The 15,215-nt window shown below is 40.4% G+C and overlaps 1 protein-coding gene across 2 annotated transcripts in view; it reads right to left on the minus strand.

The window, feature by feature from the left end:
* LOC141777744 (contactin-associated protein-like 4) overlaps window positions 1-15,215 on the minus strand; it is a 168,494-nt gene that overhangs the window by 117,975 nt on the left and 35,304 nt on the right. The window contains exon 2 of one of the 2 annotated variants that reach the window (XM_074652267.1): window positions 10,896-11,003. In XM_074652267.1, coding sequence (XP_074508368.1) covers window positions 10,896-11,003 — 108 coding nt within the window. Of the gene's footprint in view, window positions 1-10,895; window positions 11,007-15,215 lie in introns of both variants that reach the window. The other variant, XM_074652266.1, reaches the window with a different exon arrangement.

Below are 15,215 nucleotides of genomic sequence, written 5' to 3' on the forward strand. Positions count from 1 at the left end.
AAAGAACTCACAGCAGAGCCAGGAGGACATCAGGTATGATGTTCATGTGTAGGGAGGACTCAGCATTGTAGTGTTGGTTTAATGACAGCCAGTTACTTTCACTATTTCCTGTACAGTTTAAAATGAAAGGCAGTTAATGGCACGGAGTGCAGGGAGCATTAGACTACAGATAGGTTAAGTACGGTTATCTGTGTGAAAAAAAAACGAAACATTGTTAATGTGGAAGTACTGATATTGTTCATCAGTTCACCATCTGTAGCAATGGAGTCAATAACGTAGCTAAATGTGCTAGTGTAGGTTATCTGAGGCCATTTCTTCAGGTCGTCCTCCATCCCTCCACAGTAGAAGGCAGAGCTATGATCACATGATCCTGTCTGAGCTGTAATAGGTGGTGTTCACACATGTTTTACTAGATTTATTAATACAATCGCTCTAGAAGAGACGATTAGCGTAGCGTTACCATGGGAAACGATTCAGTGACACGATGCGCCGGAAGTTACGGACATAATTCATGCAAGGCATCATGGGGGCTAGGAATAAGGTGGATAGACGGGAGCCAACTTCCTGTATCTGTCTCTTAAGGTGACTTATACATAATTATGATGTACTTATATATAAAAAACGAAGCATTTGAATACTGATTGTCGATTGCCATGGCAACGATCGCAGCTTCAAAGCGTTGGGGTCAGCCCTAGACTGCACTAAGATAGTTATCATGAATCAAACTGTGTCATAAACAGGGGTGTAAGAAAATATTGAGTATTGCGATATTATGTTTCGTGACACTGAATCGATTCTCAAAAACACTGTGTTGATTATTTATTAATAGTTTACGTGCAAAGATTAAGTACTTTATTTCATTTGCAAAAACATGCACCCTCTCAGTGTAAACTATCAAAAAGTCTGAGATAAAACTAAACACAATTTAAACATGGTTAAATAAATAAAAAGTATCCCATCAGAATAAAAAAATTAAAATATCAATTAAATTGATATCATATTTTGAAGGAACTAAAACACAGCAGTGTGGTGGCTCATGCCTTCACTTCACCAGCATCTCAGTCTGAAAAAGATTACACATTAATCTGTAACAGCAATGATATCAGAGAGAGAATTATAAAACTACGTCCACACTAAAGCCATTAAATGTTAAAGACTGCACACCCACACAGGTGCTTTCATATACTGTGGCTGCTTAGACGTCTAGTCGGGTGTACATTGGGTGTATGCTGGGAATAGACCATTTTCATGGCAGACATTTTAGCCAAATCAGAAAAAGCAAAGGGTTAAATAATAACATCTACTAATAAGAATGCTATCTTTCTTATGGTACGTTCTCTGTCCCTGTCTACAGAAAAAATGGTTTTAAATTGTATCCCTTCTAGAGAGCATGTTTGAAGAGCTCCATATTGGAGAGTGAAAATGAGGCTTAGTGAGGATGTTAGGACAAAACAAAGAGGAAAATATGTTTTCAGAATTCCATAGCTGGCTGAGGGTGAATGTAGTATTTGTCTGAGGTTAATTGTGACATAATACGAAGTGCAGCCAGCCAAGTACAGCAAGCCCTGACAGCCTGACTGCACTTCACTATTACTAAACAAATGACTATTTCATCATCAATACTGTAGTGGTATTCCATCAGACAGCTCCAGAGAGAAGGACAGGTTGAGAGTGAGAGACAGGTAGAGGGACAGTGAGGCAGAAAGGAAATTAAGAGGCAGACAGGAAGTAGGACAGAGAGACATGCAGCTGGAGAGACTGTTATAAGTGCCAGGTCCAGAATAAGCGCTGGTCATTTGCATGAGAATACAAAGTCTGGAGGGTAATTTCAGCAGCCTGGGAACATGTCAGTCTTACAGTGTCCAACAGGAAGCTAATGGGCTCAGTGCTGCACTGACAGCAGTAGCCGGCTGGAAAACACTGCAGGTTCTCTGCAAGTGAAGCAGGACAGATTTACATTTCTCCAAATGTCACACTGCAAAAAGGGCACGTCAAGAAAGTCAAAATATCTTATTTTATTATGATAAAAAATGTTATTTCCCTTATCCTTAAGATATTTAATCTTGTCAAGCACTCTTAGTAAGATATTTAACATATTTGACATCTAATATGAACAATAAAGAAGTCCAAAAAGTGGATTGCATGGTTGTCACAGAAAACGGTATGTTTTAGCTCATTTCAAGAATCAGAAGCAGCACAACAACAATGCCACACATATCTTTTTTTCTTTTATGAATTGGTTAAAGGCAGAGTCATCATTGCAAGGCCAGTGGGATAATCTCATCTTTCAATTTAAAATGTAGTTGGACTTGAGACAGATTGCTGCACTGGTATGAAAAAAAATGACACGCAAAACCTCCATTAACTGATTTTGTCCACTTTGGGGCGTCAGAAACAAGCTATAACACAACACTGACATAGTACCACTCTGATTTGGCGAACACTCCTTTTAGCTCTGTTTTGGTCTCCACCAACACCTGACGGAAACATTTTGCCCATGCTCCACTATGTCAACCAGCTAATCGGGAACATTGTCGTATTACATGGCTTTGTTGAATACTCGATTCAGATTGGTCATTTACGGCATTCTATGGTCTGTTATTTCTTTATAGCGGTCCGTTGCTATGTATAACAGACCGTTGCTATGGACGCAGTTCTGATCTCAGACTCTGGAGGACCATTTTTGTGTCACTTTATTGATTTCTTAAGTAAGTAGCTGTGTAATAAGCGGGATAATGTACAGCTAGCATTGTGAAATAAACCCCTTCAGGGCCTGAAAGCAAAATAATAGCTGAAAGATGCTGAAACGCATCACAGAGCTGATGGGGCTGCAGAGTCAGGACTGGTTCCAAGGTCAAGAATGAACTTTCAATCTCTACTTTTCCGCCAACAGGGACAAAATCAACATCCACAAATCTGTGATGAAACTCAATCTGCTGATGAGGATGGTGTGATCAAAAGCTCAGGAACATCTACTGAGTGAGCTTTTGAGATGAGGTTGTTTTGTACTTTTTAATGATCTATGGAAACCAAGGCTGTTTATAAAGAGATTTGTGTTCAGCAGTGTGAATTTGGGTGATTTGTTGTATTTATTTTGACTGGAAAAGAACAACTAAGGACAGTCAACCGAGCTTTAAATGTTACTGTGGTGGAGTTAACAGTGGAACTTTTCAGAAGCCACAGAGGACAACTTAATATGGAGGTCAACACCTGTTTAGTTAGCCGCTGTTACAGTCAGTCACAATTTACGGATTCCAATTAAAGTTTAATTCCACCTTCAAATCCCACTCTTTAAGGAAGTGATTACTGTGGCACAATAATCATTTTCAAGTCCATTCCAGCATAATTGCAGCGGCGTCACTGATAACTGTCCGTGTCGCCTACTGATGAAAGAAAAGGTTCAAACATGAAGACAGTTATTAACATTTTGGCAGGAAGACAGAGCAGGCTAAATTAGTTCGTACCAATGAAAATGAAAATGTGACGGCAGACGGAGTGAAACTAATGATTACAGACGAACACGGACTGAAGAAGACGGACGGGGACAATTCAGATTAAGGAGGAGAGGAGGTGGAGGAAAGACGAGGAGAGACAGAGAGGGATGGAAAAAGGAAAGAAACATGAGAAAAAGAAGAGGGGGGAGGCAAAAGAGAAAAAATAGAAGATAAAAAGTGAGAGGAAAAGATAGTACATTCCTCCTCAGGTTCCTGGTAAAAGGCCATTCATCTCCAATCAATAGACTATCAGGGCTTCTTATCCTCTTCTGGTGTCGGACTCAGAGCCATCAGGCCTCTAATGTGATCAGACACATCAGGTCAATGTCAGGTCCCCTGGTCTCACTGCAGAGACACACTACCGTCATCAGGTCAATGTCAGCTCCCCTGGTCTCACTGCAGAGACACACTACCGTCATCAGGTCAATGTCAGGTCCCCTGGTCTCACTGCAGAGACACACTGCCATCATCAGGTCAATGTCAGCTCCCCTGGTCTCACTGCAGAGACACACTACCGTCATCAGGTGGGGGAGGGGGTCAAATATCTCAGGGGGTGCGCCAGAATTTGTCTGCTCTGAGGTTGTCAAATTCAGATTTGCACATGTATGACTAAATTCATAATACCACACTACTTTGTTAATTTATACAAAAGTCTGTATATAAAACACATTTTTTTGTTGTTGTTGTTTTTGCCACTTAATAGTCGGCATTCTATTTAAACCCTGTATTTGTGGACAGTTGCAGATAAAGATCAGGCTACACTAATATTATTATTATTATACTATTTGTAGAATTAGATTCCGCTGGTGGCTGCATAGGATTGTTTCCGATTAGTGTGATTCAATCTTTTCCAATAACTCCACAGCGTTGTTAAGTCCAAAAGTCCAAATGAATTGAAAAAAGATAGATGCAATAATTTCCAAAATTCACATGATTTATTCTAACAAAGTATTCTGGTTCAATCCATATTTAGAATTTCAAAAGCAACATTTTCACTGTGGTCAAAAAATTTATTTGCTTTCCCAATTTCACCATAAATTAAATTTATTTAACCACAATAACAAAAAGAAAATCTATTTTTACTATTATAGTAAATTAATTAAGTTTTTACAAAATATTATTATTATTATGCATCTGCATTTGCATGGCGAATCTGTCAAGACGTCATCACTTTATTTATAACAAAACTGAAGAGTTATATTGATTAAAGAAAGTTGATTTAATATAAGAAAAGACTAACTCATTAAATACACTGAATCACCTTACTCAAACTGAGGATTTTGTTTGAGGATTTGCAATTTTTTTAAAGGGTGACAACCTTTAAACGACGTCAGAAAATATGGGGCGGAGGGGTCCCCCATATTTAAAGGTCGTCACCCTTTAAAAAAATGACAAATCCTCGAACAAAATCCAGCAATTAGGAACGGACGCGTCAACATTCCCAGGATCCTGCTACAGGGCTCATGTCCTATTTGGAAGCCAATTCATTAGATTTACATATTATTCAAGTCGGCTAAACATGCAATGAAAAATGAGATGTGGTGCTAAAATCTCTCGGTGCATCCCTATCTGAAAACAACACATTGACATAAACATTACCTGGATGGTTCTGAATGTGTGTACAGTAATGTTATAGATTCCAGCTGCAAGGCTGACTCTCTGATTTAATCCCTTGTAAAGATGCTGTGCAGGTAGTATTCTAAAACTGATAATGTCTGTTCACTTAGTGGGTAATTGAATTAAGAGCAAAGCTGCTCCTCAGAGAGCAACTAGAGGAGGCAGAGTGTTAGCAGCAGCAGCAGCAAGAGATGGAAATGAGATGGAGACGTTCATTTATTCATTGATTTCCTCGGCGAGCAGCTGGAATCGCTCTCCGGGATCCTGCACCATGAATGTTGCTGAGGAGGAAATGTGACACACTCAGCTTTCCTTATCTACCTACTACATGCTGGGGCTCGATTAGGAAAATGCAAGAATGTTATCAATGTTGTGAAGTTGTTTGTTAAGCCATTTTATTTGCTGTTGAAGCAAAAATTGCAGTGGTTAATCATACAGTCGTACTGTATATCGCCAATCTGTAGTCCATTACATTCAAGGAGTTATTTTTTGAACTTTCATTATAGGGACAAAATAAATATTTGAACTGTAATGACCTTTTATTAAAAATGTACAGAGTATAAGTGCAAGAGACTGTTTGAAGTAGTTTGCCATGTGGTCCACCAGAAGGCATTCTTAAAATTATTCACCAATGCCATATTGACCTATCAATAAACCAAGCTAATAAATACAAATGGAAGAGGACACTAGCGAGCAAAGCCGCGCTGATCATATAATCACGACACCAAAGTATCTGAGAAGCAGTGAGTGGAAGCATTTTGGGTTCAACACCGTAGGTGGCAAAATTAGTTTTTCCGATACCGATTCAAGTATCGGAAATGCATCCGATACTGCCCAAAATTCGGGATCGGGTATCAGCGAGTACGCCAGTCTATGCACCGATCCGATACCATAATTAATGAATCCAGAAAAAAGTCAACTTGTTTAACCGGAAATCAATTCTTCTTCGCCGCTCCAAAACAGAAGCCTTCACTGTGATGTCACCCTGGAGGTATCATGGCTGCCACTGGCAACTACTGTTTTAGAGCAGCGAAGAAGAACTGATTGCCGGTAGTCTGTTCATCCATCTTCTCAAACACTTTTTATACAGTTTTTAATATATTTAACCTTTAATTATGAACTAACTTATATTAAGCACACACATGAAATGAACTGGTGTTATCACATGAATTACTGCTGTTTAAATTAACATTTGCATTTTAATAACAAATCTGTTGCATCACGGTGCAGTTGTACTAGACCCTTACTATGTGTTAGCCTCACTTAACCAGAGTGGCTGTAATGTAAACAAACCACAATACAACTTTAAACTTCACCACCTATCCTTAAGCTACCAGCCAGAGCTAGAGATTAGCTTAGCGATTAGCTTAAACCAGCAGTTAGCATAGACCATCTAACAGCCTTAGCTAGCGATTAGCTGTTAGCATTAGCGATCTTTTTAGCATCATAAATCAGTAATAAAACGGCACTAAAGTTCATCAAATACCTTACAAAACATTATTGTAACCTTGGTTGGTTTTTATGAACAGTATCTGAACATAAACAACACAGCATCTTTTTCTCCTTACATAGTGGTTAAAACAGACGAGCCAGAACAGCACGAGTGTTTCAACTCACCGGGGTCCAGCAGTTTAAACCTTTACAGAAAGTAGTTTCTCCCGTTCACAGTTGGGGCTCCAACTAAAGACGAAGCTCAAAGGCTTAGACTTTTAAAGAAAATAATACTTTCCGGACTACTTTATGGCGTTGTGTGCCATGTTAGCTTAACAGTCTGTTCAGAGCACGATTTCACGACGTATCCAGGTAGGATCTCAAGGGAAGTGAGAAATACAGGCTGACGTCACATCCTCTACACCTGACTTCCACAGAATGCGTGTTGCGCCCCCCTCTGGGAAGAATATGCTACTACACTTCTAAATGACATATTATATGGGTTTAGTAGCCCTATATTTCATATGGGTTACAAACACTTTCACACAGAATGTGAATATTACATGGAGTAAAAGCAGCATAATTTGTCTGAGCTTCCGCACCACAAATAAAAGGCATCAACCAATCACATTGTGAGGAACGGACAAATTCTAAACTTACACTATAGTGTACAACAACATGGAGGCTCTGTAATCCGAACCAAGACGGCAAACATTATTATACTCCTTTCAACCTTGACAAAGGCAGCTCATACCAGATCCACTCCTTCCTTCCTTACCTTTCACAATAAAAGCCCTAGACATATACACTGCATAACTGTGTACCAAAAAAAAATTCACTCTTTCGTGAAAAGGTGGTTCAATGAAAATAGCTTACAGACGCTGCTGTGGGTCAATAGGATCCTGGTTTTGGCCTCTGCCTGCGCACATTTTACTGAAAAATTGTTGCAGCTATCGCAAATTTGCATCGCTGCCATTATGAATACTTTTGATTGCGAAATATTCGCATATATACTGTTAAAACTATATAAAAATGTCTATCGTAAATATTTTCTATACCGTTTCTATCGTGATACATGCTAGGTCTATATTTATTTCATTCAGCTCTATGATCACTTTGTACTCAATTTCATAAAATGAGAAAATACTCAGTACTTTTTATTTGTCAAGTATTTAATTCACACAGGAGTATACAAAGTTATTATATATAGACTATTCATATATTGAATTACCAGAAAAGATGCTATATTGTGATGTATACCGTTATCGAGATATGACATAAATTATATCGTGGTAGAAGATTTTGGCCATATCCCCCAGCCCTTTCCCCTGGCGTGTAAAGGCCTTTACTCTACAACAGTCTGAAGACACGCCTGCTAGCTTACCAGATAGATGAGGCAGCAGAGGCATCAGAAACGAGTGGAGCAACATCAACTATTCACCCTCGTCTGACTTTTTACTCATAGACAGACATACAGTATAGTGCATTTGTACAACACCACGCGGAAAATATAAAGAGGTAGGTATTGTAACAATCTAGGGACCATCATGATGTGGAAATGGTCACAGGTCACAGTTTCCATTAAGAGTTTTAACTGCAGGTGTTCACATATCTTTGGTATATTTTCAATTACAACATCTTTGGCTCGACTGTCTCTTGTAACAGTAAATGAAAGACCAGGAAATGTGAGCAGCATTACAGTGGACTGGCTTTAGACCAGGAAGTGTCAGCTCCTACAGTCTTCACTACATGACCTAAAGTATCAGTGCAATCAGAGTCAGAAACTTTTTTCACTTCCTGCCACTGTGGTAAGCAAGAATTTTTTTGTCTGCAACTCAGAAATGTCATCTGCCACTTTGGAAATGTATGCACCAAATGAAGGAACATTTTAGATCTGATGTCATTCAATGTTTGATATATTATACACAAAAAACATTCTATGCATGGAAAATTCCAGTGATTGTTTCCGGGGGAGCCCTACTTTCTAGTATTAGCTTTGATTATAAATTCTAAGCTGTCTGGAGCTAGTGTAAGGAAGTTAAAACAGGTCATTATTCCCTCCGTTATATCTATTTTATATTGCTGTGAAAACATCTTCAAACAACTGGATTTATTCAAGTTTCTTGCCAAAAACTATATTTTACAAGATTACATTTGAACACATCATGATAAAATGAAAATGTATCTTTGCCCAGTACTAATTTTTACTGAACAGAGATTGAACGTACCATAATGGCATCTCTGTTAACGTTAGTAGCTCTGTTATTTATCCAGTCAGGACTGTGCTGCCCACCAGCTGCTAACAGGTAACGTTACTAACTCTCCGCCTGCTGATTTCAACACAGATTTGTTGTTAACAGTGTCGCATTAGCAGGGAAATAATAGGGTGCACCCCCTCAGGTTTAGTGGTAGCAGCGCCATGCTTATTTCCGTTCTCAACGGGAACCAGATCTCTATTTCCATCCTCAGCTCTTTCCCTGCCTGCCAAAGTGGGGGATGGCCTGACGCTTTTCCCCGCCACTGCCAACAATTTACCCGCATTTGGCGGGTGCTAATTTCAGACCCTGAGCGCAACCTTCACTTCTTCATACTTGTAATGTTGGCAGTGTTGGAGGTGAATCAGACCCCTCAGTTGCACTTTGAAGTAAAAGCCTTCAAACCTTTAAAAATAATTCAGTGTGATGGATACTGTTACAGGTGATACAGATGTGTACCACAGCAGATAGCCTTGTCAATCCACCGTTACCAAAAAATCCAAGTCAGATCAGCTAACAAAGAGAGCAGACTGGCAGCATTTCGCTTAGAGGCTTGACCATCAAACAAACTGAGGACTGAGCCGTATTCTGCCGGCTCTGCTTCCTTTAGTTTCCCAGGTGGTGAAAATCATTCCGATCCAGATTAAACCCATCTCACCCTCCCAGCTGATTCTGGGCTTTGATGTCGGGATAAAGCAGTGAAGCCCGTTCCCTGCAGAAAGCTCCACAACAAAACATGATCTTCTTCACTTTGTCAAAGCATCACATCAGCATCCAGCACAGGACTCCCTGCTGGGGTTTTATGTTGGGATAACAAACATTCACATTTATAAACCTTCTATACAAACAGCATCTATAGAGAATAAAGACGGGGCAAAGCAGCTACTGCTCGTTCTTTCTTTTAGTTTCTCAGACAGCATTTTGACGCCTTTTGTCTTTGTGAATTCAGTAAAAAGTTTCCTGTTTGTTATGTTTCATGTTCTGAGCTGAAACAACTCTCTTCTCCACTGAGTGTAACTGCAGCAGAGCAGCTTGTCAGTAACAGAGGAAGGGATTTGGCACTGCTGCTTCGTCTCTATTGTTTCTGCTAGACTAAGGTAAACCTCACATTTCACTGGACTAAAGGAGAAGCTCACACCCCCTCTTAGAAAAGCAACACAGGCAGTATAAACATCATTCTCTAATTAAGGATGTCACGAGAACCGACCCAAATTAAAAAAAAGTGACGGTACTCTTTTTCTACAGTACCGAAGGTATCGTACGATGCCTGCAATGGTCGTTGGTAGGGATGTGACAGTGAGGTAAATTTCATACCGGTTAATAAACTTGTGACAACACCGGTGTTACCGATTACACCGGACATTTTACAAGAAAAGATGTAACATGTACAGAGCGCTGACTCTGATCTTTACTGTCGGGTGGCGGTGTGTCTGGCCTCTCCGGTAGAGCTTTTGCTGCGGGGGTCTAGCTGGCGCCGCTGCTCCGTGCACACCGGCATTGACGGCTCCATCCACCTCGCGGCGATTACCTCATTAACGTTCTGGTTCCCTTATAGCGTTGGGATTAAACGTGAAATATTGCCAAATAAGTGCGTTTGCTTTTCACTTCGACAACAAATCCTCTGCCATTTCTCGGTCTGTCAACTCTCTCATCCCGTGTGTGAAATATGACACCTGTTACTCTGAGCTGACGGACCGTTCAAGGTCAGTATGTAGCGTCCGTCGTCTGACTATTGATTGATAACATGCCGCTGAAACGCCAAAATGAAAAAAATGGGTGAATTATTTTTATTTATTTTTATTTATTACTTAAAGGCTACATGCCTCTGTTTTTTGTAATGTTCAAATGTTTTTAATAAAAAGAGTGCGTGTTGAATTACAGTACAGGGGATTTATGGTTGTTGTTGGGTTTTCTTTGTACCGTGTTATCGAATTGGGTATCGAGAATCGTGGAAATTCACTGGTATTGGTATCGACTACTAGTTTTCTGGTATCGTGACATCCCTATCTCGAGTGCACTCAAAACAATAATAACAATAATAATATGATTTCAGCCCAATGAGTATCCAGTCTGGTCAGTGGCAGAAACTCTTACTTACCGTCTCTCCTGTTGAGTTTGGCGAAGCCCGGCGCATGACTGCTGGACAGCTGGGATGAGCTTCTGAAGGACGATGGCGACAGATTGGACACCAGCGCGCTGTCACACACTTCTGTCAACCAATCACAAAGCAGAAGAAAAGCTTAGTTATGTCTTTAAAATAATTCAATATACTTAATCTAAAACTGTTTGGATTCAAGTTAAAGAGCATCACGCAGAATGTTGTTGGGAAAGCCTTGTACTTAGTTTGGGTGTTTTTTACCTCAGGATTACATACATACACTGTTAATAACCCTGCAACACCAAAACATCCACTGCTGCATTACAGATGTTATAATTTTGCATTTTTAATTCACCGATTTCTTTAATATGTACATATCATCTGTCACTGTCAATATAAATCCTCCACGTTGTATATACAGCATATAAACTAGGGCTGTGTGTTGGCAGGAATCTTGCAATATGATACGTATCATGATACAGGGGAAACAATTCAATATATTGTGATATATTGTGATACTATAAGCAAGGCAATATTGCAATTTTTTCAAATCTTATTTTAGGAATCCTGTCATAGTATAAAGACACCACCATATGTATAAAATCTGAGTAAATAAAGTCACTATGTGAAATGGCTACTATGGGGACTAACATCATTACACGTGGACTGGTCTCAGCCTCACAGTGATACCCAATTTATGCATACCCCAGTATGCAGAAATATTCAAATAAACTATTTCAGAATAGGTGAAAATGACAAATTTGAAATGCGTACCCAGAGAACCCATTTACATTCACATATTTTGAGGTCAGTGCTCAAAGGACCCCTTTAGAAATGGCCATGCCAGTTTTTCCTTCCCAAAATTTAGCGTAACTATGCATGTATGACATGGTTAGTACCGATGGAGGTAGGTTCTCTAGTTTCATATGATGCCAGTAACTTCACTCTAGCTTTAAAACTGAGCCAGATACATCCTCCAAAAAAACAGAATAGCAGCTGGGTCTGCCAGCGGACCATCAGACTTTTGAGAGGTTAATTAAAAATTGATACAACATTTTGGAGAATCAATACAGTATCGCAAAACATAATATCACGATACTCATGTGTATCAATATTTTCTTACACCCCAAATTTGACAAGTTGCTTTCTCAGTTAAATCTCTGGGTTAGGGGCTGAAATCTATTTACCATAACCAAACAGCTTAGTTAAGCCTAAGTAAATAACCCAAAACATCAGTGACTCACAAGGTCAAATAACATCACGTTATACTGTCTAACTGTGTGGTAGCTTTACAATCTGTACAGGATACGACACCCTCTGTCCTTTACAGTACCACTCTCTCATTGGATAAGGAAACAGCTTTTAACAGGGAGAACAAATGTTAGAAACCTCAGGAAGAGCAACAGAGGAGGGATCCCCCTTCCAGGATGGACAGATGTGCAACAGATGTCGTCTGTACAGCGTAACAACATGATGAAAATACAACAAAGACAATCCATATGACAAAAAATATGTATAATGTGAACATATGTGAGAAGGTGGAACCAGGAGGATGTCAAGCAGCTTCCAGGCGTCGCCAAACAGATGGAGCCAGAGCAACACGACCTCCTCTCAACGCCAACCAGATAGAGCCTTAGCAACACGACCTCCTCTCCACGGCAGATAGGTAGAGCCAGAGCAACACGACCTCCTCTCCACGCCAGATAGATAGAGCCCAAGCAACACAACCTCCTCTCCATGCCAGATAGGTAGAGCCTTAGCAACACAACCTCCTCTCCACGCCAACCAGATAGAGCCAGAGCAACATGATCTCCTCTCCAAGCCAACCAGATAGAGCCAGAGCAACACGATCTCCTCTCCAAGCCAACCAGATAGAGCCTTAGCAACACGACCTCCTCTCCACGCCAGATAGATAGAGCCAGAGCAACACGACCTCCTCTCCACGCCAACCAGATAGAGCCAGAGTAACACAACCTCCTCTCCAAGCCAACCAGATAGACCCTTAGCAACACAACCTCCTCTCCACGACAGATAGGTAGAGCCAGAGCAACACGACCTCCTCTCCACGCCAGATAGATAGAGCCCGAGCAACACAACCTCCTCTCCACGCCAGATACTACACTATTTAGCTCTGTTGTTAGAGTCAGTTTGTTCTTTGCCCTCAGTTCAAGTGCTTTTACTTGAAACAAGGATTTATAATAAAAGAATGACCTTCAAACAAGCTACATTTAACACGTGTTTTTTTCTACAGTGTTCATTCATCTCTCCAGAGTTAAAGAGATGAAACTAAGATGCTAAAAATAGTGCAGATAGTTAAACAGAAGTACCAGAACACTTATCATGAGTGACGAAGCACTTTGGTTCAGAAAAGCAAAATACCAGAAGCTTCACATGTTTTGCTCTCAATAGCTCATAGGAGAAGTGGAGTCTTATCATTGAGCTGCAGGTTTAATGTCAGCTAAGTGAAGGCCTTTGACATCACGCTCCAGTCTCTCAGTAGTTCACAACAGCAGGTTGAAACAGGAACGTCTCGTCTCTCAGCAGGAGCATAAACATTTCTATGAGTCAAAATCATTGAAGTCTAAACTCTTTTCAGAGAGTTCAGAGAGCAGAGGTCAACAGTCAAAACTACGCTGAGGACGTCACAATATCAGACGCAGCTGGAGATTATTATTATTCTCCATCTCTAAATAGGAGAGAAAAACTGTTAACAACAGAAGGACGGGAGCTCACTGATGCTGAGAGGTGAAAATGATCATCACTACAGAAATACAGCGTTGCTTTCCACTGGACCATCATGCATTTTCAGCATTCATCCACTGTAGTTTTAAAAGGATTTCATCATGTAATACACTTAGAAGCCGACGCCTTTAAATCACAATCAAAAGGTTTCACAGCTTCATCATCGTTCCTGTTGAGTCTGTGAATGTGAGCACATGAGGGGAGTCTAATCGTTGAGGAGCAGGTTTAATGTTCCCCAGGTGGAAACAGGTCTTTCAGCTGTAATGGCTCCGTATTAGATGAATGAACAGTGTAATAATGGGGATGAATGGATGTTGTAATCATGTGGTGTTGTGGAGATGAATGGCGTCCTGACTGGCTCATTACAGGCTGGATCCTGATGGAGACGAATCAGTGTTGTCAGGAGAAACCTTCACGTTTCACACTTTAACGGCTTATGGATGACTGGCTGCAATAAAAACATCATGTATTATACATGATGCAATAATGAATGTTAATTGGGCTTGTTTTAATTGACTATACATAAATGCTATTTTCTAATTGAAGCACAGGGAATGTGTTGCTGCAGCCTTTTCAATCATTTGATAAAACAGCATAACATGGATAAATAAAATACTAAACAGTAAAAGACACACAGTAGAAATGTCTATGAGCAACACACATAAATCCACACAGATTTATGAACATCAGCTCAATAAATAGTCACAGCTTTTTTCCTCTGGAGCTCTGAACTGTAAGTTGAAGCCAAACTAGCGCTGCCTCCATCTAAAGCCTCTCTGTTAATGGATGTTGTTCTCCACCGCTGAGATAAGAGCCAATTACTATGATTCACGCCGCGGTCCGATCATGGCCCACAACTCTGACAACGAGGCTTTAGCTTTGATTACTCTGTTAACATTAGTGTACAGCACTTCATCCCAACAACGGCACCAGGTCTTCATCTGCCTCTCGATATCCCACACGGCCTGATGATTTCACTTGATAAAACGGAATAACACTCCATTTGAAGGGCCGCATTTTAACCTGAATCTTTCACAAGTTAAATTAGACAGATGTCACAACAGCATTAGATCATTACCCAGCTGAACTGTGATACTTTGGTACAATTATAGTGTCAAGGAACACAAGAACAAGAACAGTGCACGGTTCCCATTTAGTTTCCCTGCAGACCAGTTCGCAATGTAGTGGTCTCACTGGTTTAGCGTAATTTTACTGATGTCTCCCTTGTCCTTGTACAGTCACATTACACAGACTGAGCTTCACAGTGGCTCTTTATAGTTGCTCTTTAATGTTTCTATCATTAGTAATAGGGTGGTTTTGAGCTTCATACATATTTAATTCCACTGTTTTAAATGCGGTCCAGCAACTCAACAGTGATCAGAAAGCCTCCAGCTCTTTGGTCCTCTGAAGCTCCTCCTGATGGTCTTTATCCCTGCAGGCTTTGAGCCGACAGACACTTGTTACTGTGGGTGGTGGGCGAGCCCTCGGCGTTAAAAGCAGGTGAATTACAGTAGTCTGAAGAGGTGAAATGAGAGGGACGGCTCTCCAAGGCCGAGTGCTGTAACCCCCGAGGAGATA

Source organism: Sebastes fasciatus, chromosome 11, assembly GCF_043250625.1.
Source record: "Sebastes fasciatus isolate fSebFas1 chromosome 11, fSebFas1.pri, whole genome shotgun sequence".
In the NCBI taxonomy this organism is placed as follows: Eukaryota; Metazoa; Chordata; class Actinopteri; order Perciformes; family Sebastidae; genus Sebastes; species Sebastes fasciatus.